Below are 23,361 nucleotides of genomic sequence, written 5' to 3'. Positions count from 1 at the left end.
CTTGCCTGCTCTCTTCAACTCTCTGTTGCTGCTGCTGCTGCTGCTGCTACCTGCAGTTAGACTAGTGCTTAGGGCCGTCTACAAATTACTACACCGAAACTACAACAAAAATATTTATTAATTTAATGATTAAATAAGGTAATGTCTCCAAACTTAACTCAATTATTACTTGTCTCCTGCTAGTTATACTACAGCACTTACTTTAAAAAAAAAGTTAAATAAAAAAATATTTTTGTTGCATTTCTTTTCGGTGTTGTAATTTGAAGACGGCCCTAAGCACTCATCGTACAGCAGCAACAACAACAGCAGAGAGCAGAAGCAAGCAGGCAAGTGTTATTTACATAAACTTCTGGTGTACTTACAAACTTTCCAATACGACCTATGAGTGCACTACTATTTTGTACACTTGAGCGTGTTGGTATCTGACATGAATGAGGTAACGAATTCTAAACGTGAGTCCACCCCGCTTTTAACGCTACTTCAGCTATTCTCTCCAATGTTCGACATAGGTGAAAAAAGCTTCTGGGGGGGTGTTTGGCTCGAGGTCATGGTGCAAAGGACCCTAGGGTGAATTACTCCGAACCATCACTTTAAGTAACATGATTGCAGGGCTCTTTCTTGTAATGGTGCACATTTATATTCAAGTATTGTTACTTTAACTTGTGTGTAAGCATCGGAATAGTTCTATTCCAACATCTATACTTCATAAATGCAACAACAACAAAAAAAAAATAACAGGCCTATATGTTATCAACATTACCTATCGAAGTTCAGTCATCTTTCAGGGACATTGTCTTTGGTTCGCAGACTTTATCAAGAAGTATGTTGCTCAGCCTAACGAGGCCATCTAGTGTTCATGTACGTGACACAGATGATTATCTAACACGCCGCTCTTCCTGCAGGCTTCCACCAGGTGGCACTGTGACTATGCTGTCTGCGTCGTCATCGTGGGCGTGCCCGTTTAGGAGTACTATGGGGGCCGTTTTTCAAGGCAGGAGGGGCGGGGTTAGCTCGGTCCAGTCTCTGTGACGGTTTGCCAGAGCAAGCGCTTACAGGTGTCTGGTCCTTTCCACCCGGACGAGCCCCGCGTCGGAATTCCTTGGTCTCCGGTAACACGTACACAAGTGTCAGTTGGTGTTTACGGAGTTTGTTCCTTCTCATAAGAATCAGGTAAAGTGTTTATTTCAGTTGTTTGTGCGCTGCTGAACTTCACTACCTATCAATACGGTTACTGGGCAGTAGCACATTAACTAAGTTTTGCATGATTTGGGCAGCGTTGATATTGTTTTAAGGGTATTTTCCAGAACCTGACACGTGTATATCCACTCAGTTAATGTTTTGTTTCATTTTTCATTTGTTTCTCTGCTTCAAACACCGGGGGTTCCAACACACTGTGACCTGCTGCTTTTCTTGGAATGTGAAATGGTGAGTACTAGCTTTCATTCACAAAAAAACGGGAAGTGTGACACATAAACACTGAGACAGGTCAGACATAATAGACAAAGACATGTCTGCATATTAAAAGAGAAATCAGTTTTAGCGGCTCTAAGGCTATATAGGGTCAAACAGAAGGCCGACGTGTCATTTTGAGGGTTAAGGGTTACTAGAGGCATTATGAATGTTTCATTACCTCATTTTTTTTTAACTACCGGGTTCTACAAAGCGGTTAGTGAAGCAGCTCTTTACATGTGAACATATTTTAAAACTACTACTTCCTTGGCTTTTCTGGTGTTAACATTACTTGAGAATGAATTCTCTGCAACATTTGCTCTGAGACCCTTTCCAACATGCTAATTGAGTTCTTTATCAAAGTTTTTCTTATGCGGTTTCTTAACTAATGCCTTCCTTTTTTGCTGAGCAAGCAAACACACACACACACACACACACACACACACACACACACACACACACACACACACACACACACACCTGATAAAAAAATCTGCTGGGCACAGACAGAGAGTTCGGAAATAGGAAGTCATCACAACATGTGGTTCCACTTATAATCTCCCCAAAATAGAAATGTGCATGAATCAATGAAGGAAACGCTCTTTGTTTTGATAATCTCTTAACTGTACATGTAGACTAAGGAGTTACTTAAACTTTACTGCATGGTCATTTTGTAATGTCGCCGAGGTCCATATGTTTATGAAGCTGAATGATAAAGGTGAATGTACAGAACCAGGAAGATAAGGCTGGGCAAAGTCCATGGGACTTGTCTGTGTCATGTTCATTGGCTGGTGGTTGCGTGTACAATCCTGCAATTTCCACTGTGAAGCATTTGCTGAGCTGGTACTTTTGATGTCACCATGACTGACTTACTTGTCTTTAAGAGACCTTAGTAGGCAAAATGTACTTGCTATATGTCACGCCATATAAGCAAGGGAGGTAGTGTAATTCCCTTTCAGATTAATCTTGTATCATTTGAAATTGTCTGTATTTAGAGCTGGGGCATAAGGTTTAAACTAAAGACTAATAATAAATGATAATGGATTCCCTAAAAGAAGAGTGTTTCTCCTTCAAATTGTACTTGAATTTATTTAAAACTCTCTCACAACGAAAGCCAGAAACCAAAGCTCATATGCTGCTTTATAGAGATATATCAAAGTCAGAAATGTACAAGTGAACAGCCCCTAAACACCCCTAAAAATTGTGACTTCAAATCTCATTTGTTTGGCCTCTTGGGAGCAGCAGAAACAATTAGACATATAATCACCTTTCAAACTTGTTAGCAAACAGTTGCTTATTTACCCATCCAGCAGTGTGCAGCATTATAATTCATCTAGAGTCGTTTTGGTCTCAACCAACTCCTGAGGGAGATATGTGTCTTTAGCTGCAAAATGCTCCACAAAGTTCACCAGCTAATCTCTTAACTGTGAGCAACTGCCTGATGCTGCCAAAAACATCACTATTAGAGCAGTGAGAGTGAACCGTAGAACAGTAATGAACAGTAAAGTTGCGGTATAATAGTATTGATTATAGTCGCTTTAGATATTCATGGCATCCTTAGGTATTATTTGTTAAAAGTTTGACCTCAAAACTCAGTTAATATTCTTCAGGACTGTGAAACTGCAGTTTGATTAGATTTGATTGACAGTGGCCAAACACCCCACCAACTGTCATCAGATTCTGATTGCTACTGTATATCCTGATTGGTGCAACTGAGCCAGTGAGAAAAAGAAATGGAAAGTTGCACTCACAGATTACAGCGAGTAAACACTGTCATATATACTGTAAATTACGCGATACCAGCTGTAACTTGAGGACAGTGTATTAAAATGTTGTGGGTGACCATGTTTCTTGCCTGGTTTTTCCAAGCTGGGACACTTAAATGCAGGAAGGTTGTAATTATGGGCAAGCAGCAGGGAAATTCCAAACGGACTGAAATGCAGCATAATGTACAAAAACTGTCTGTTTCATCAGGTATTACATCTGAAGATGTTGTTTAGGTGCTACGATTGAAAGGGCAGTTTTGGGGACCTACAGTAGAGAACATCTTGTGACCCCAATTACCTTTGCTCAGAATCAGGAATGTATTCCCCTTAGAAATTCCCTTTTGTAATGCTATTTCATTCCTTGCCTAGTGTGAGGATGACATAACAAGATTAAATCTTCTTTCTGTGGCTCAAGGTCATTCATTCGTTCATGTTCATAATTATTGCTCATTCTGCTGCAGACATCTCTCCACAGGAGAGATTTCCTACTGCTGTTTTGATGTAATGTTGCCAGTGATAAAGACTATCTCCACCTATTCATCTTGGGAATTTAAATCAATTCTATTGGCAGATCAGTTCATGATCAATGGCCCTGGCATTGTACTGGAGGAGAAGACATTCTTTTACCTGATGCTCTTTGATGCTATGACTTATTGAGCTGTGTTTGATGAAATTAAGGTTATGGAAGGGCAATTGTGTGTGAGTCAGAAATTGGAGTTGAAGGTTAAAAGAAACAGTCTGCAAATCTCTGGTATTATCACAATTTAGTGATAAGACATGCAAAGGTTGGAGTAAAGTAATTTCTGTATGAATAAAAGGGCCGAGCCAACAATTGAATTATTACATTATACAACCTTCCGGATGGTGGGTCAATTATTATACTTCCAGTGGAATGAAAATTACCTCCTATGACACTTTAAAAGTGACATGAGCCGGGGAGCCTGGTTAGCTCACCTGGTTAGCTCACCTGGTTAGCTCACCTGGTTAGCTCACCTGGTTAGCTCACCTGGTTAGCTCACCTGGTTGAGCGTGCGCCCCATGTACAGATCACAGCGGCCGTAGGTTCGGTTCCGACCTGCAGCCCTTTGCTGCATGTCATTCCCCCTCTCTCTCCCACTTTCCTGTCTTAATCTGTCCTATAAATACAGGCAATAAAAGCAAAAAAAAAAATAATCTTTAAAAAGAAAAAAACAAACAGAATTAGAGCATTCAGCAAAAATTGTTAATTGTTTCAGTTTTTCTTTTCAAACAAAGAGGCCAAACATTTGCGGGATCCAGCTTCTCAAATGTAAGAACTGTCTGCTTTTCTTTGCCATATTTCATTGTAGATTGAATATATTTGAGTTTGTTGGTCGAACAAAACAAGCAATTTAGAACTCCATTGTTGAAAACACACACATAGCCCCGAAATAAACACCTGCACACACAGGACTTATAGACATGCCTTATTGTTATGGAGAGATGTCGGAGTGAGGGGACTGCCTTAGTCAAGCGCTCCAAGCAGTTCCCCAGGAGGTGCCTGGTCCCCAAGCCAAGTCCCTACGGACTAAGCTACTGCTGCCCATAATCCATAGTTGCTGCCCGAGAGAGACTTTTTGAACTTGAAAGCACTGAATAGTCACACAGAATTGAAAATTGAACTAAATTGTGATAGAAAACAACAGGATTGCTCCTGTGCTACCAGAAATTCCACCGGATCACGCTTTTTTCGCCCTGATGTCCGTTACCTTCTGCTTTCTTTGTGTTGGAATTTTAAACTGCGGTCCATTTCTGAGGACTATGGTTAACTGCTCCTCAGATCTCTGCAGGGTAAATCAAGACAGCTATCTAGACTATCTGTCCAATCTGAGTTTTGTGTTGCACGACTAAAACAACTTTTGAACGTACACGTTCCACCAAAACAAGTTCCTTCCCGAGGCTATTTTGCAGCGGCATTGTGGCTTAGCACCGCCCATGACAATTGTGATTGGATTAAAGAAATGCTAAGGAACCACAGCACGTTTTTCTCCCATACCGGAATGCTGTGTGGACTAGCCAGACCTTCCTCCGCAGCGCTGTGGAGGAAGGTCTGGCAATGCGAGACTAGGATCACTTCTACCTGCTCACTTGTTGTTTTTACTATAAAATCAAGAGCAGCAGCATAAAGTGCAAAATGCAAATGAAACCATCGACACAGATGTCTTGCCCTCAGGTGTGCAGTCATTCAGTCAGTTGAAGTGAGCTGAACTCGACACGTGAGTGCAGTGCTGCTTACGATCACCAAGGCCTTCGGAAGGCTGGCAGAGATAACATGTAGGCCTCAATCTTGTTGAGTGGAGAGATAAGCTTGTTGGGTGTTTCGTTATCTCCCAGTGTTGCCTGATCACTTGAGAGCAGCATGGGGCTGTCTTTGCCTTATAAAGCTACAGCTCCTGGGATGACAGAGTATTTATAGTGGAGAGTAAGGGTTGGACTGGGCTCTCTTTAAAGTCCTCCTCAAATGTGCTATTGTAAAGGAACTTTTGTTTCCTCTCAAAAAACTCCATTGCAGTGGTTTGCTATTTTGCTATGAACATTCAAGCACTGAATTTCCATTTGTCCTTGCTTAATGTTATCCGAACTACCATCTGTCCCACATTTTGTTTCTTTTTTTATTTATTATCTAACTAAACACCGAAAACATCAAATTGTTTACAGAAAAAAAAATATCGGCCAATATCGGTATTTTGGAGTGTGGTCCATATTGCGTGATATTTTATTTTTTTACATACATAACAAAACAAACAATCCACAAAAATGTTTTAAACTGTGACCAAGATATAAACTTTGTAAAGGTTTACCTCAAATCTTATCGGCCAACGTTTACACCAATACAATATACCTGCAATAAGCTAATATCCGCCAAATTTAGCACATTTTATCATGCTAACGTTAAACTAAGATGGACAGCTTGACATCGGCATGTTAACATTTAGCTCAAACCGGCGCTTTGCAGTAAAGCCTCATAGCCGCTTGCATGGCTGTAGACTCTTGTGTTGTTTTACTTTCTGTACATACTGAAGTGATTATTGTAATTTATTAAGGTTTATAAGATAAAAGTAAAAGTCTAGATGAAAACTGCACATAACAAGATTCATAAAAAAACAACCTGATTTAACATATTGTTTGATTTTACACAGAAAAGAGACCTCCAACTTGGACTATGTTGTCAAAATGAAATCAATTAAGTGAAGTTACTACCTCAACCACTACACTTCTGCTTGGACGTCAGGCTATTTAGATAGTTCTTCCAAGCTGAAATGCTGATATCCATAAAAAGGAAAGAATAATTCTAAATTTTGCTGCAGTTTTATTTTTTTCAAACCACACGTGCTGCCCCTCCCTTTCTCTAAAAAATGCCTGGTCTGCAATCACTTGACAGGCATAATCATTAGCCTGCTGCTTTCCAAAGGTTACAAATGCAGAGCACATTCACAATTCCTCGAGATAAGATGTGCTTCCTACATGTGAAAAACAAGAAGGGAGTGTCTTCCCCATTGTAGTAATAATCCGTTTTTACATTAATCTGCAGTATGTAACTTTGGCTTTACATGAAAGGGAGTCAAGATGAAAGACTTTTCTAATAGGCGGGTGTAGCGTCATATGAGTGTTCTCAAGATAGGGGGTCTATTTGGGGGTGTCAAAATCTGACTCTAATTTGGCATGTTTGCTTGCTGACCTGCATACAGCAAATAACATGATAACCATACATTCTCCATGCTCATTAGTACATTCATATATTAGACAATGGAGGGTTTTTAAGATTGAAACATCAGCCTGAGAATGCTCTAACTAGAAATTACTTTATTTCAAGACAACATAGGTTGACATACATTTAATATACATCATAAAGTGTAGAAAGGGCCCAGTAAAGTCACTGTTGTGGTGTCTCTGTGTCCACAAGCCCAAAGACAAAATGGAGATGTAATTCTGTGTTTGGGCAGAGACCCTTTAAGACCAGCAATTATTTTCCTCCAGACCCCGGGGATGGTAGAAAATGCTGGCTTTGACTATTTCTTTTTTATTTTTATTTTTTTTGATAAGATCACACAGCTGATTCGCCATGTATTGTAAGGAACATGCTTCAGTATAATTATGTATTGATGAAGTGCCAGGTTGCTCGATCTGACCGCAGCTCTGGAAATTGGATTGCTGTAATGCGGTTCATTAGATTACTAATTTTAGAGACGGAGTATATACACATTGCCATACACACTAGGATTTGCTGATTCAAATTTTATGTTGTTCCCCCCCAAAACTTGGTCTCAAAGATTTACATAAAAAAAAAAAAAACTGATTTCAGATTAATTGATTTCATATGCTTCAGTTGACTTTAACCTTTAGCACTTCATCATCAAGTGCCAACTTGCTGCGTAAGCAGGAGATCAATATAATGCAACTTCCTTCCTGTAAGATTTGAATCATGTAAATTAAAAGAGACAGTGGCAGTATTGCTAGTTAGTTTTGTGTGAGAAGGAAAACGTACTGTAACCTTATGTTCCCCAATTATGCTAATACTTGAGAGAAAACACATTGGAATTCAAGGCTACCCAAGTTCAAGGTCAGGCTTCGGAGCAGAGGAACTAAGTGTCTGTACGCAGCAGAAAAAAGTGAAGAGTTAAGCAGCCACATAAGCTCAGTAGAGTCCAGAGATCACATGTTGTCTGTCTTGTGTGGTATTAATCATTCTGCTGACCAAGGGCTGTTCTGGAGGCTCTGAGGAGTCATAGATTTGCCCTCACACTTATCTGCAAGTCACTATACATACAGAGAGTGAGAACTTGTAGACCGTAAAATACTCAGAATGTCAGTTATCTCTATGGAGGTGTGGGCCTGATTTGAATTATTATGAATCTTTGTGCGGCAAACATTTTCTTAAAGGGTCAGTTATCTGTAAGAGTGTTTCCATTTAATCTAAACTTCCCATAGATCATTTGTCAATTCCAGCACAGTGAACACTAAAAAGAAAGCATGCTTCTTGTTTTATATTACACATTGATCAAAAGATTTGTAAATAGAAATGAAATCTGCTTAAATATTTTCTGCTTTGAGTGCTATGTTACATTGGTTGTGTCAGGTTGGCTAGATAAGCCTGTGCTGCCTTGTGTCTTGTGTTTTTGTCCTGACTTGATATCTGCAGAAGTCAGAAAAATACATCCAACTACCAGAAAGATTCATAAATTAAAGCTCCATTGCAGTTAGCCGTTTGCCAGTCTGAGTATTGATATTTCCTTTGGAGACAAGCTAATCCTTCATTTCCAATGTAAGATTGTTTACTGCATTAGAGGCGCACAGTCACCACCCACTGGCCAGACGGACCATGATGAGCAATGTCTGATGACAATACTGTGCCAGACTCCACATGCTTTAAATGTAGATAGCTATTGTTTGGCTGTGCAGAGAGCAGACATTCTAGATAGTTGTTACTGCTTAATGTACTGTGTGTATTCTCAGAGAGACATATTGTGGTAATGCTCTAAGCAAGGTTTTTAATTGCAGTCATGTGACAGTGCTTTAAAAACAAGAAATTAAGGGGGAAGTGAAAGAACCTTTATAGAGTAAACTAACTAAATTATAGAGTTACAGTATGTGGTATTGGTATTAAATAGTCACAACTACTTTTATCATAATGGTCGTTGAACCTGTAAGGCTGTCTCTCCTTATATCGTCACTTAAGTAAAAGCACACTCATCCACCTTTTATGGTCACAGGAGCTATCACATTAGACTCAGCAAAGACACTGCCATGACTTATTACAGTGTCACATTGAAAAAACTATCGTCCTGACTGTCCTCCTCAGCTATTATTTCTCTTCCGAGTATTGAGGGTTGCAGGAATATTTTGTCACATCTATTGTTAAGCTACTGCAGCTCTATACCTCACTCTCCTTACTGATGGTGGCTTGTAAAGTTGGTGTTTTAGGAATTAAAATTTGCATACAAAGTAGCTCAATCACCTCGGATTGTGATGTGAATTATGTCTTCAACGTAAAACATTCATTGGTGGAGCCAAGTAGCCAGATGTCTAGCTGCTGTACAAAAGAGTTGCACTGTGTGTGTCATTACATGTACCCTCTATCTGCAAAACAGGCTTGCTATGTGTCAGTCACTATTTAGGGAATTCATGTACGACTGCAGCAAAAAATTCTTTAAAGTCGTAATGTGCTTGACTGTGTGTTTATATTTGCATAGTGTACTGTACTGTAAGTGTTGGCATGTGGTATACTTCTTGAGCATGAGTGCAATTAGATGAAATAAAAGTTAAATGGGTGACCGAGTTGGGTCAAGTTCCCACTGGGAGGCAGGAGGCAAAACCCTCAAATCCCCCAGAGGGAACAACCCAGACACTAATTAAAAACTTGCTTTTATGTCTGTATTTGTGCATGCACAACCACATGTATGAACTTCGAGGAGGGGTGTGCGTGTGTTCACTATATTGGCTTGTTTTGTTATGTCTTGGATTATGTTTTTCAATTTGGAGAATATTATAAAGTGCTCCAGGCTGGGTGCATACAGTCAGTAAGTCTTTGAGAAGCATTTGTATGTTGTGGCTGGTCCAGGATTAGCTCATTTTAACTACTTTAACATACTACTGAGTAGCTTAATCTTTAGCAACTATATGCATATGCTATATGTTTAATTGTATGTGTGATGATGGACTATTCAATTAGTATTCTTCTAATTTCTGCAGTTTTATACATTGTGATTGTGAAATTATTTTTTTTTTTGACTTTTTTGTCACATCATTTGAAAATACAGTATATTCATATAATTATTGTTGCGGTTTACATGAATTTGTGCCATCTAGGGCTGCAGATAATAATTATTTTCATTATCGATTAATCTGCTGATTAACTTTCTCGATCGTTTGGTCTATAGAATCTAGGACAATACTAAAAAATTCCGAGGGGGATGTCATATTATGTCCAACCAATTGTCCAAAATCCAAAGATCTTCAGTTTACTGTTACATGAGACACAAAAGCCTCACAATCAAGAAGCTGGAACCAGAGAAGTTTTGTATTTTTAGCTTGAAAAATGACATTAACAATGAATCAATTATTATAACAGTGGGCAACTATTTAGTCCTCAAATCAATATATCAGTTGACTCATTGTTAGCGCTGTGCTGTAAGTGGTGCATTGTAAACATGGCGTATATTAATGAATAAAGCTAATTCATCCATATGCAGTAGCATACAGTTGGATTACTCAATTAAGTACAACAAATTTAAAATTGTACTGGAGTACTGTAGCCTATGTGTTACATTCCACCACTGATTCAGTTTCATGTAACTACATTTCGCTGCCTTTTCCCAGTAAAACAACACATCTCGTGCCATCAATTGCCATGCTCTGCGTGTGTGTTCGTGTTATGTGTTGGGGGGGGCTGCTAAAAGAATGCCCCGGCTGTCCAGATATCCCACAATTCTACTCAGCTGCATAGTGGAGTTTGATAGGCTGGTGGAGAGGGGGAACTGCAGCAGAGTAGCACCGCTGTCAGGAAACAGAAGCCCACTACGAATGCAACTCGCATGAACCAGCTGAACGAGGACGGTTTACCTGGTAATAAGCCTTTCTTTTGCTGCTTTTCTCTTCTGATCATACACTGAAGCAACTTACAAGGGATGCACGATTCCCGGTTTGTTCAAATCTGTCTATTATTTCCACTCTTGCCATATTCGGGTCGTCTGACCACAACACCCGGGGCCGATGACAGATAATTAACGTTAAGATACACTTCTAATGTATACACTCAGGCGGAAAAGTCGAGTGGACCAGGCTAACCGTGTCAGAAACGTTGGTCGTAACCTTTTGTCGCGCTGTTTTTGCATTGTAGCCTTTTGGTGCGTAACATTGTAGCGTCATGTTGGTTTTGGTTGCTGAATGTGCTGCGGCCGTTATTTTGTACTAAAAGTCGGATATTTCAAAGCAACAAGCCGCTTAAGGTAGCCTACTGTAGGCTAACGTGCTCCAGTTTCGATGCAGAAAATGGGTGAAAACTAAACAGTAGAGATGCTTTTCCAACCTTGAATCCCCCGTGTTGTAGGCTACATAAGTGAATGACAGCGCTGAGTCACTGGTAGACACTGTAACATTTGAGTACAGTTAAATTGATAAAAATCCTTAAATAGTCGGGGGTTAAGATGACATACTTGGATGTTTTTGATCTGCAGTGCGGTAGGCGTGGTAAGGGGCAGGATGACACGTTATGGGTCCTTTTTTAGCATCCTCACATCCTTGTAAGCAGGGAATGCAATGGCCGGAGTCTGACTTGACAATTTAATTAAGATGCACAGTAAGCTGTTGTTGCAGTAGCATTGAAAGGCAGCCACATCGTCGGCCTTGTTTGGAGGCTTTCGTTGTTGATACATTGACAGTGTACCTTTTGATCACAGCCTAAATTTACTTTAACCTGTTTACACAGTGTGTTAGAATATTGAGATAATTGTCTTTCTGTCTCACATTTCCCCCAAAAAAACTGCTGACATTGTTTGATATTCTGTGTGTTTGTGTGTGTGTGTATATATATATATATATATAATATGTTTATATATATATATATATGTTTATATATATATATATATGTATATATATATATATGTATGTGTGTGTGTATATATATATATATGTTTATATATATATATATATGTTTATATATATATATATATATATGTAAAAATAAATATATATATAATATTTTTTTTTTTTTATTATATATATATATGTGTGTGTGTATGTATATATATAATAAATATGTTTATATATAATAAATATATGTGTGTGTGTGTATATATGTAAATATTCGATGATGATCAAGATATATCTGCAAAACCCAAATTCTGTAGGAATAGTGTAGCTTCACAGGCATGAACCACCAAGTCAATGCATATGAGCTATATTTATACGACTCAAAATCACAAATTTGTCTAAGAGGGTTTTAAGATTTCTAAAACATACAACACTCTCTGTCCTTATCCCTTATCCATACAGTAGATAAGAAAAAAATTACAAATAACGTGATTCGGTCACAGCAAACTTACTACTAAGCATCACAGAGACACAATGGGGTCATGTAAAGGTAAACATGGCCTCTTTTAATTGTTTTCGTCTGTAAAAGGTCAACAAGGGTGATTCGATTTTTTATTTTTTTTTATATAGCTTAAAATGCCATAAACTTAAACATTGTCTAGTTCCAGCTTCTCAAATGTAATAATTTGCTGCTTTTCTGTGTTTTATATACAGTAATTGTAAACTTAATATTTTGGGCTTTTGGACTGCTCATCCGACAAAACAAGCAAATGATTGTCTTTTGACTGTTTTCTGATAAAATGTAGGCAAAATGATGAAATGATTATTTGAGAATCAGCTGATTAACTCAATGCAAATGGCATTTGTTTGTCTGTAAAAGGTCAACAAGGGTGATTTGATTTTATACTAATATCTTATCTATACATTTTATCTGTATTTGGATTTTGCAATGTTGGATTGACTAAACAAGCATGTCAACTTGGGCTCTGGGAAATTGTAATAATGATTAGTTGCTGCCCTATTTCAATATCATATATCCTTCACGCTAAGCTGAAATATTTCCCAAAATAACTACAAAGTTGTGTCGTGTAGGCATGTCACATCTGATGTCAACAACCCATTTTAACATTGTGCTTTCCTGTGGACATTATTGGTAATCAAGTCCCAGCTAATTTACTGATTACCTATAGCTAATCTCATAAAATGCTAACTACCGAGATTTGATTTTAATCTTTTACATTGGAGGATTTTCCCCTTTGTCAAAGGAGCTATACAACTGGATTGAGTGCTCCTAACTCCAGCATACATGTATTTCAGGTATTTCCCCTGTCAGACTCATTGGTAATAGGTGTGCCGGGCTTTCAAAGGAAACCAACGATGGCCTTGAGGGCCAGCACGGCAACAAAGATGCACTGATCGTGTCGAATAATGAAGTGCACAGTCAAGTTGAGATAACAATAAGTTAGCTGGTCTGTCTGTTGTATCCCTAAGTGCCTTTCTGCTAGTGACTGTAATGCTAAGAATGTAAACGCAGCAAGCTGACAGGATTTATGGCGTCCTCAGCAAAAAAATGCTCTCAGCTCGGAGTCACCTTCATGTGACCAGTCTGCCTTCCGCAACTTCTGCTGTTGAGTTGTCTAGTTTGGTTCAGTCTGTAAGGGTTCAGTTAAAAGATTTTTGAAAATTAATATCAGGACTGGATAAAAAGCCTCTGAAACGGCTACTTAATTAAAAAATCAAATATGCAAAGACATTTTTGTTTCAGCTCTTATGAGACTGTTTTCATGGAAGTCTCATTTTAGCAGTGGATGATATGAATGGCTTAAACTTGCCAGTTTATTAGGTACACCTAGCTAAAACGAATGCAGTCTAACACACACATCCTGCCTTCATGAAGATTATAATGTTCTGTTTTTGTTGAAACTGTTTTAGAGAGGTGTTATCTTCTTCTTAATGATATTTGTTTAGGATATAGTTTGTTTGTGGTGCTGTTAAGTTGTATTGCGTTCTATTCAGAGCTGCAACGATTAGTCGGTAGACTGAAAAATAAGTGCTAACTATTTTTATAATCTATTAATCGTTAAGTAACTTTTCATGCAAAAATGGCAGAAAATGCTATTTTCAGCCTTAAATATGCAGGTTTCCTGCTTTTCTCTGTTTTAGCTAGGTGTACCTAATAAACTGGCCCCTGAGTGTATATGCCAAATGTGTATGTACAGTACACACTACTTCAGTGATAAGTAAAAACAAAAGCCAATGTCACAAAGCATCAGTCTTTACATGTTTTGCTGAGTCACTGATGTAACATTTCATAGCTTGGTAGGAACTTTTAGAGAGGGTTGTTTTATGGATTGGTTGACCGTTGGCTCTATAAATTAAATATTAGTTGCCAGAACTGCCTCTACCCTTAGTGCTGCACCAGAGCTGGAGAATGTTTTGGCTGAACCCACTGAGGTAGAAAACAGATCTGGGTTGTTTAGATTTCTTGAATTGTTGAAGGCAAAAGTAATACCGACCTCTGTTATTGTGACAGTACAACTTCTCACCACGAGTTACCATTAATAGTCTATTTGCATGCAGAGCTAATGTAACGTCTATTATAAGTCACTGTGGTCAAAAGTATTTACTGAATGCCACAAATGTAATGTAAATGTTAAATGACAATACATATTGAAAGTGGGCATGGTTGGCCTGGAATAGAACATCACATTCAGGACAAGACATATAAATACTTTTGTTTGTTGTTTTGAAGTCAGGACAGTTCAAAACACTTTGGGGATCTGGATCAGAGGTGTCTCACTTGAGTGGCCACATGGCATCGTGTGTGTGTATGTGTGTGTGTGTGTGTGTGTGTGTGTGAGAGACAGCTGTCTGCCCTGTAGTCATGTAGAGGGGTCTCATCATATACTGCAAGCCCACTGGGGATGGGCCTGGACGTGTCAAAAACGCCAACCATTCCCCTCCATGTTACCTCCACAAGCCCCAAGGGGATTATGGGTGTGGGGGCAGGGGTGACAGGGATGGGCCCAGCTGTGGTGTACTCCGGGTAATTGCACTCAGTACAGATGGCAGTCCCTCATCCTAGTGTGTGTGTGTGTGTGTGTGTGTGTGTGTGTGTGTGTGTGTGTGTGTGTGTGTGTGTGTGTGTGTGTGTGTGTGTGTGTGTGTGTGTGTGTGTGTGTGTGTGTGTGTGTGTGTGTGTGTGTGTGTGTGTGTGTGTGTGTGTGTGTGTGTGTGTGTGTGTGTGTGTGTGTGTGAGAGAGATTTGGACTCCATGTGCACAGGCCACTTTCCAACAGTGTGCATTACAATCACAAATGGACTTTCAAATGGAAGTTTGCATGCATGGGGCAGCACTAGGGGTGGGGGGGGGAAATGATTTGTAGATGCATCATGATTAGAGATTATGTCTCAATGCATATATGTTAAATATAAAATCCAATTCTCTACATCATGATCGGCTGCTAAGTGTGAGCATCCACAGATGGATTCAATCCGATAGGCACCCCCTGGCTTAAAAGCTAGTTTATAGAAGCATTTTGGCTTATATGAAGTTGAGGTGAATAGGGACTTGGAGAAGAGCCACACTGGATGCAAGTTGTCTTTTGATGCATCATCGATGATCGCATCGTAGCCCCCCGTTTTGGAATCAAATTATAAGGTTGCTAGAGATTCCCACCCACCCCTAGGCAGCACCACAGCATTTAGGGCCGGTGATCAATTATGCAATGTAGCTACATACCGATAAACCTCTGCTGAACTTTTGGCATAGACATGCATTTCTAATGCAATCGGTTGCCTTATTAGTTTAACTGATTAGTATAGTTTTTTTTATCTGCAAGTACAACTGAGAAAAACATGTGCTTTCCATCAGGTGACAGTTGATTTAAAAAAACAACAACCTCTGTTTAATGTGGTAATCTGGGAGATCAATTTGATGACATATTTGACACTAAGTGCTCATGGCTGTAGTGTTGTTTTGAGTTTCTCAATAGTCTTGTCATGGTGGCTGTCACTGTTCATTCAAGTGCAGAGTTCCTCTTTTTATTATTTTCTGAGATTTACTTCTGCAAGAAACATACACTCCAATAGCAGGTTCCATTTTGGATCCAGTTCCCAGTTGGCAAAATACCCGGATTCGCTAACAAATCTCTTATTAAACCTTTTGAATCTCCTCAATCTTTTTTTATTAGCAAAGAGCAATGGAAAACACATAGGTTGTAGGTACATGTTGTGAACATTAATTAGGCTGCCACTAAAAACCGTAGCGTTTCTGCCTTCTGAGCCAACAAAAGGTGATTAGACAACTTTGAGTTGTGGCTATTTTAGCATGCCTACTTTCAAATGTTGAAATGTAAACCCCATAAGGTATTTAAAATGATTCACATTTGATAAGTGGATTCAATATTTGATTTAAATCCATCCCTACTTTCTCTGTGCCTTCTGGATTTTTGCTGTTAAAATCCTTACCAAACACCAGCTGTCTCTGACAGCAAATGTAAAGCTTTCCATCACCTGAGAGGTTGAATCTGTTACACAAGATTACTCGGCAATAGAGCAGCAAAGAACATGTATAATTTATTTGAAAGCATGACAGATGATTAGATTTAAAAGGCTTTGTCTTTAGCTGAACCCTAAACTCAATATGATAAGGCTATATTGGTGCAATCATCAATCGCCCCTGTATGCTAGCAGTAGTCCAGGACACTACATGAGTTGTGAATACAGCTTTCTGAATGCATAATGTATGTGCCAGTCCATGGTGAGGGCCACACACAAGGCTACTGTGTGAGCTGTTGTGTGGCCCTGTGAAGAGTGCCTGTCACCAGTGACTGAACGTATTCTTCCTCCATTTCTATGGTGCGAAGATGTTCCTTTCCTCCCCTCCTGCCATAGTTCCTGTTTCATATAGGGGTTAAGAGAAGCAAAGGTTAGCTGTGCAGCCATCATCTGTTAGCTAATTACCGAGCCACTCCTCAACTCTGCCACACATGGCACAACAAAGTAGTAGAGAGGTTTTGAAAGGACTCTGGTTGAATTTGTCTTAGAGGTCTTTTATCATTAGTTATCCTCATTTGGAGAAAAAAAAAAAAACTTTTAAAAGCCAGGGTTGGAATTTGGATCTTGTGACTTTATCATTTCATTCACATTTCTGCTACTCAGGTCTGTAATCAAGATTTGAGATAATACTGTATGATATTGAATGATTGAAGATGTTTTTCTCGTTTGTGGAGTCTACACACTGTTAATCACACCACCGACGCTTTATCGGAGACAACAAAACCTTAATTTCCGTTCAGCTCAAAGTATTTTCAAGTAATGCATCTGTCACGGAGTGTAAGATGAACAGAAAAACACGGAGGCATGCTGAGGACATGGACTCCAACTGTTAATAAATCCAGCTATGTGCCTGCCAGTGGTGCTCACAGCAGGACACGTGGAGGTAGGCATATGGGCCGAATTCTCTGACTGAAGGTTTCTTATAACAAATTGTAAAATAGCTTTACTTTCAAAAGCAAATTCTTGCTTGTGGCAAATTAAAAATAATTAATACCTAGTGTTTTTTGTTGTTGTTTTTAGAGCAATTAGTTCTCCGTTGTTGTTGCAGTTTTTCATTCAGCATGTCAAACATTTTGGGGATCACCTCATCCCACAGTGTTGCTGTTGTTGATCCAGTGGCTGCTGTCCCCGGCTGGAAGCCAGAGGTCCTCCCACCCCGGAGTAAACACAGCCCTATAAATAGAGCTCCGAGAGAAGCAGGCCAACGGCAGAATGACAAGCATCCATACTACAAACCCCAGACTACCTAGAGCAGAGGCCCAGTGTGCTCCAAACCCCACATCCCAATGTCAAAGCCTGTGTTTACGGTTAGCACAGGGCCCACCAGTGGGATCCGTAATATCTGTCATCTTCATTTGGCAAAACTGACCGTTGGGGGTTTTCTCTTATCATTACCTACTCTTAGGACCTTGGGATGGCATCTGTTGCTGATATTCTGCTATTCACGGACATTCCAAGGAAGACGTGTACTGGTGCAGTTCAGATACTTTGGATGGTTGTGTGTAAATACTCACAAACGGGGGTGCCCATGAAAGAAATTATGCAATGTTTAGGAAAAGAAAATGCTGTTCTTAGTATTTTTATTAATATATATATATATATATATATATATATATATATATATATATATATATATATATATATATATATATATATATATATATATATATGACAAGTGACAATATAACACAAATTATTTTGCTGCTGTCTGTTTTAAACTATTGTAAACTGAATATCTTTGTGTTTTGGACAAAACAAAAGGTGAGCTTTAGAGTTGTGTATGAGGCTAAACCGGTTTGATTTTGTGTTAACTAACCGGTTGAAGCAGTTTCACTGACCCTTTCATGCAAATTTAAAAAGTAGCCCACATTAGCAACCCGTGTCGATTGTGTCACTAAATCCAACATGTATTGCAAGCAGTATTGGGCAGTAGCGATGCTAGTTTAACTTCTTCTCAATAGTGTCACTGTTTTCTGAATCAAATAGTTTTTCAGTAGCTTAGCTCTTTCATAAGCAGTGTGGTAGCGTCCACACAAGCTACATTTCCTCAAGCATTTCTGATGCGGTCTGAAATAAAACCGCTGAAGATCAGTGACGCCACTGCTAAACACGGGCACGCATGTCGTGTACATGGATGTATCAAAAAATACCTGTTGATCCTCTTAGTCTCACATTGCCAGACCTATCCCCTGTATGTCCTGGCTACACCACCTATCTATTCTGGGCTAGGGGAAAAAAAACACTCTGGCATGTTTGTAATTTCTTTAAACCATTCACAACTGTCCTGGGCGGCGCTAAGCCCCGATATCTGAGCTAGCGAGAGGGTAGGAACATCAGGCACGTGGGAGACGCGCCAAGTGGACTGGAGTCGCTACACTCTCATTATGGGCTTTCTCATCAGTCTCTCTCGGTAGTGGCTGAGTCAAGTGCAACACCCTATTGGTAAAATCCAGTATACCGGTGCGGTGTTTGGCTAGCCTGGATGCCAGCTGAACTTAGCCCCGCCCACAAGATTCGATGTGAGGTCGGGAAGTTCACATTCTGACTAGAATCTGAGTATGACGACGTCAGGCTAGTGTTTGGCTTGATATCAAACCAGTTTGAAAATGTTTACACCCGCTCAAGCCTAGTAAGCTTGCATTGGGGGAAATTGTGATGTACATGTTATACTATTTTCTGACATTTTACAGACCAAACGAATAATATAGAAAAGTGATAATGAAAATAATCCATAGTCCCTTTTTGAACCAGTTTGTATGAAAAGATGCATACAGTATATTGCAGAAGTTGTGGACGTCAGGGCACCAGCAGTCTAAGCCCTTTCCATTACATCCAGCTGCTGACACTTCTGAGATGGTTGAGAACAGGACTTCAGTGCACCTAAGCCACTTCAAATTAATATCACTCTTTATTCTGCTGACAAACAATATCCACAGCTCTGCATTTGCATCATAAAGGAGCTTACAGTATCATTACAAAGGGAAAAAAAATGACAGTAGATCAATTCATAATAAGTCAGCTGACTCATCCAGTTTCCCCTTTACCCTCCCCTTTCCCCCACTATAGCGTGATTTACCATGACAACTGAATCAGGCACCGACTCGGAGGCCAAGCAGCCACAGGAGAACAAGGAAACTGGGAAAGCTAAAGCAGCAGCCGAACCCACCTCACCTCAGAACCAGCCAGAGCAGCTTCCCGCAGCCGCTGGACACAGCACCCCGGCCAGGACAGAACAGGTCAGCCTCTTCATAACCACAGTCATCCCTTCATTTCTGTGTGAACTGGGCCTACAAAATAAGGATCCAGCAATTTTTCATTGATAGCTTGAATTCAGTGAAATTCATTCACCTTTTAACTTACTGCTCCATATTTTATTTTTGTAAAAAAAACACTTTAGTAATTTAATTGAGGTGTTTTTTATGATGTAAACACTGTATATATCCCTTTTTTGATTAGCTTGAATTTTAGAAAGCATACATACCATTCAACCCACTGCTTAATGAATTGTGTCTTTGTGTGAAAAGTGGATACAGACTAAATCAATTCTGACGACATGATGTTAGTGTTTACGGCCCCGCATCAGATGCATCTGTTGACAAGGGAACTTGTCTTTCAGTCGGTACGCTGTGCTGTCATTTTGGAAATTGGGTGAAACACAGATCCACGACATAGTGTGGATGTTTTTATTCCCTGAATTCCGTCAGCTGATTGTACCGAGTCACTTCACACAACTGTGGGAAGAATGCATAAACAGAGCTACTAAAGGGAAAACCTCATGGTTTTTAGCGGTTCTTGGTTTGAGACCCCTGGTTTAGGGCAATGAAATGAACACAGAAAACTGGGGCTGCAAGGATGACAGAAAATGAATTGTCAACAAGTATGATAATCGATTAATTGTCAAAGTAATTTATCAAGAAAAAAAGGCAAAATATTTTCCGCTGCTCAAAATATGAAGATTTGCAGCTTTTGAAAGCCGAAGGTCTTTGGGTTTTTTGACTGTTCGGTCAAACCAAACAAGTCATTTGAAGATGTCCCTTTGGTTTGTAAAGCAAATTAGTACAAGTCTTATTTTTCTTGTAAGTTAGTCAGTCTTACAATTTTCACCACATTGACACATAAACAACTATGATTTATGATTATTTGCTGTTAAATTTATTACAACATAAAACATGATCCACCTGCAGGCTTGAGGATTATATAGGCATTATAATATTCTTGTGTAGAAGAGTCAAAAAACTCCAGTTCAGTGTCTTTTTAAAACCGTGATCTCTGTTATGATGAAGAGTGTAGCCTGCAGCCTTTCCATTTTATGTCTAAGACAGCCCAAGTAGCCACTGATGTTATCTGAACACTAAGTGCTTGGCCCAAACATCCTTCTGGGCTCACTATCTAATTACTCCACAGATTGAATTTCTAGTGCTTCCAAACTGCAGGGCAACGGTCTCTGACTTGAGTCAGATTCCTGCTTATTCCCTAATTTACTAGTTGAAAGAAGACCGTGTCACTAGCTGTAGATGCAAACGGATTTGGTCTTCAATATGTGGCAGAAGACCAAATCGTTGGCAGTTTACCTGCACTAGCTTGAAGCCGCACCACCACTGGTCTGTCCATGGATATAACCTAGAGAGGAGAAAATCGCTTCACAATCCAAATGAAGAAAGGTTGTAGGAGGTTTGACAGATGTTTAGGGCTGTGGATGAGATTTCATGTCGTTTATGGAGAAGGAGAACCAGGAAATGAGTAGGGGGAAATGCAACGCTACCAAGCCACGGCCGAGCAACATGCGTGCACCTCTCGAAAAATGTTACTACACGTCGTAGCGACGCATGTCGCTCTGCTGTGGCTCTACCACACACTTCAGGCCACTTACGTAGGCTACAGCGAAATCTCTGCGTGGATCCTCCACATCACTATAAATCACGCTGACCATTGGTGATGTTTTTTAGCTGCCTTCCTCTATTCTGATGCACGTTATGCAAATTGACGTATTTTTGTAATCGATTACGTCACTGAATCGTCCCAGCCCTACCGATGTTCAGTATGTGAAGGTTCTCAGACCGAATTAGAGTGGGGATTAGCTCTGAGTAGGGGTGGGAATCACCAGAGGCCTCACGATACGATATCATCACGATATTTATGTCACGATACAATATTATTGCGATTTTAAACATATTGCAATATTCTGCGATATATTGCAATTTATTACCTTTTTTCCAACTTCAAATTTTTCCCAGTTTCAAATGATGTCCCCAAAGGAAAATTTTGTCAACATCGGTTTTATCTAAAGAGATACATTTCTCTGTCTGTTCATCTCACTTCAATTTTATTGCTGCAAAATGGGATCGTCAAGCAGACAGACTGACCAACACATATATCATAAAAGATCGATACTTGGCGTCTGTGTATCGATACAGTATTGCCACTAAAAAATATCGCGATACTATGCTGTATCGATATTTTCCCCCACCCCTAGCTCTGAGCTGTGCTGTCTTTGTTATTTTTACATTTATGTGATATTTTAGGCAAGTAGCCGGTGGTCTTATCTTAGAATTTAGAAAGAGACCAACACTGGATTAAGTTTTAAACTTGTAGATTTCTGTCATTTATAAGCAGCCAATATTAAGAAGTCAAAAGGCCAACTGTTCAAAAGTCACCACAGCCAGAATATAATATAGCTGTAGACAGGAAGAAAAAAAGCAGTGTTCGTTTTGAGATGTTTTTTCTTCTTATGATCTGCTGTTTGTTTAAGCATGTAACTGCAATTTGAGCATGCTCAGGCTCACAGCCCCACTGACCTAACAGTGTGGCTTTTATCATGGTGTGGAAAAATTGAAGTATGGAAATGTTTGATGTGTTCGATGAGGAGATGAAATAGAGCATGATTTGACGCGTGAATCATAACGGGCTGTAATGAAAGAGCAGCAGAAGCAGGGCGAGGTGATGAATAGATTCATTATGGGCTGGGCAATGAAGCAAAAAATTGTAACAAAATTTTAATGAAAGTTTTAATGTTTGTTCACAAAGCTGCACATGCATGACTTCAGCTGGCTGACATGATAATACATACCCTTGAGATGATAGACATTTTTGAAATGTTTTGCCATACTGTGTATACTGAGGTAACTACTTGATTAATGGCTCTGGTTGTATCAGGTCTCCATTGCCTTAGGATATTATTTGTTTACTGGATTAGCCAAAAACAGACATTCCTGTCTAATTGTTTTATTTACAGACATCTTTCTCCATTTAGGTTCCAGAAAGGTACTATATCAAGATAAATGTTGACGTTTGATATGAAATTACTCCTCCTATAAATTATCTACAGTACAGGCCAAAAGTTTGTACACACCTTCTCATTCAAATGCGTTTCCTTTTATTTTCATGACTATTTACATTGTAGATTCTCACTGAAGGCATCAAAACTACGAATGAACACATATGGAATTATGTACTTTACAACAAAGTGTGAAATAACTGAAAACATGTCTTATATTTTAGATTCTTCAAAGTAGCCACCCTTTGTTTTTTTTATTAATAAGGGGGGGGAAAAATCCACTAATTAACCCTGACAAAGCACACCTGTGAAGTGAAAACCATTTCAGGTGACTACCTCATGAAGCTCATTGAGAGAACACAAAGGGTTTGCAGAGTTATCAAAAAAGCAAAGGGTGGCTACTTTGAAGAATCTAAAATATAAGACATGTTTTCAGTTATTTCACACTTTTTTGTTAAGTACATAATTCCATATGTGTTCATTCATAGTTTTGATGCATTCAGTGAGAATCTACAATGTAAATAGTCATGAAAATAAAGAAACACATTGAATGAGAAGGTTTGTCCAAACTTTTGGCCTGTACTGTATATGGCCCACTCATTTACTTTAGAATGATAGCCAAATAGCTCACATTTCTCCTTGATTAACATATGTTATGTAGTGTTTCCAAAAACAAAAGCAAGACAAGGAGTCTACCGCCATGCTCGCCATGCTCTGTGAGGCTGTACTTAGACACTTGGTACTCGGCGATATCAAGGAACCATG

General features: G+C 39.3%; 1 protein-coding gene across 27 annotated transcripts in view; it reads left to right on the top strand.

Moving 5' to 3' along the window:
* The first annotated feature begins 1,006 nt into the window (after positions 1–1,006).
* epb41l3b (erythrocyte membrane protein band 4.1-like 3b) overlaps positions 1,007–23,361 on the top strand; it is a 55,588-nt gene continuing 33,233 nt past the window's right edge. For 19 of the 27 annotated variants that reach the window (XM_039815004.1, XM_039815000.1, XM_039814993.1 and 16 more), the window contains exons 1-2: positions 10,663–10,796; positions 19,389–19,558. In XM_039815004.1, coding sequence (XP_039670938.1) covers positions 19,400–19,558 — 159 coding nt within the window. In that variant the 5' untranslated portion in view covers positions 10,663–10,796; positions 19,389–19,399. Of the gene's footprint in view, positions 1,171–1,223; positions 1,426–10,659; positions 10,873–19,388; positions 19,559–23,361 lie in introns of those variants that run through there. The other 8 variants (XM_039814988.1, XM_039814992.1, XM_039814985.1 and 5 more) reach the window with 6 other exon arrangements.

Source organism: Perca fluviatilis, chromosome 11 (genome assembly GCF_010015445.1).
Source record: "Perca fluviatilis chromosome 11, GENO_Pfluv_1.0, whole genome shotgun sequence".
In the NCBI taxonomy this organism is placed as follows: Eukaryota; Metazoa; Chordata; class Actinopteri; order Perciformes; family Percidae; genus Perca; species Perca fluviatilis.
Note: the sequence above shows the minus strand (reverse complement) of the source record. Positions and strands in the feature narration are given on the sequence as shown.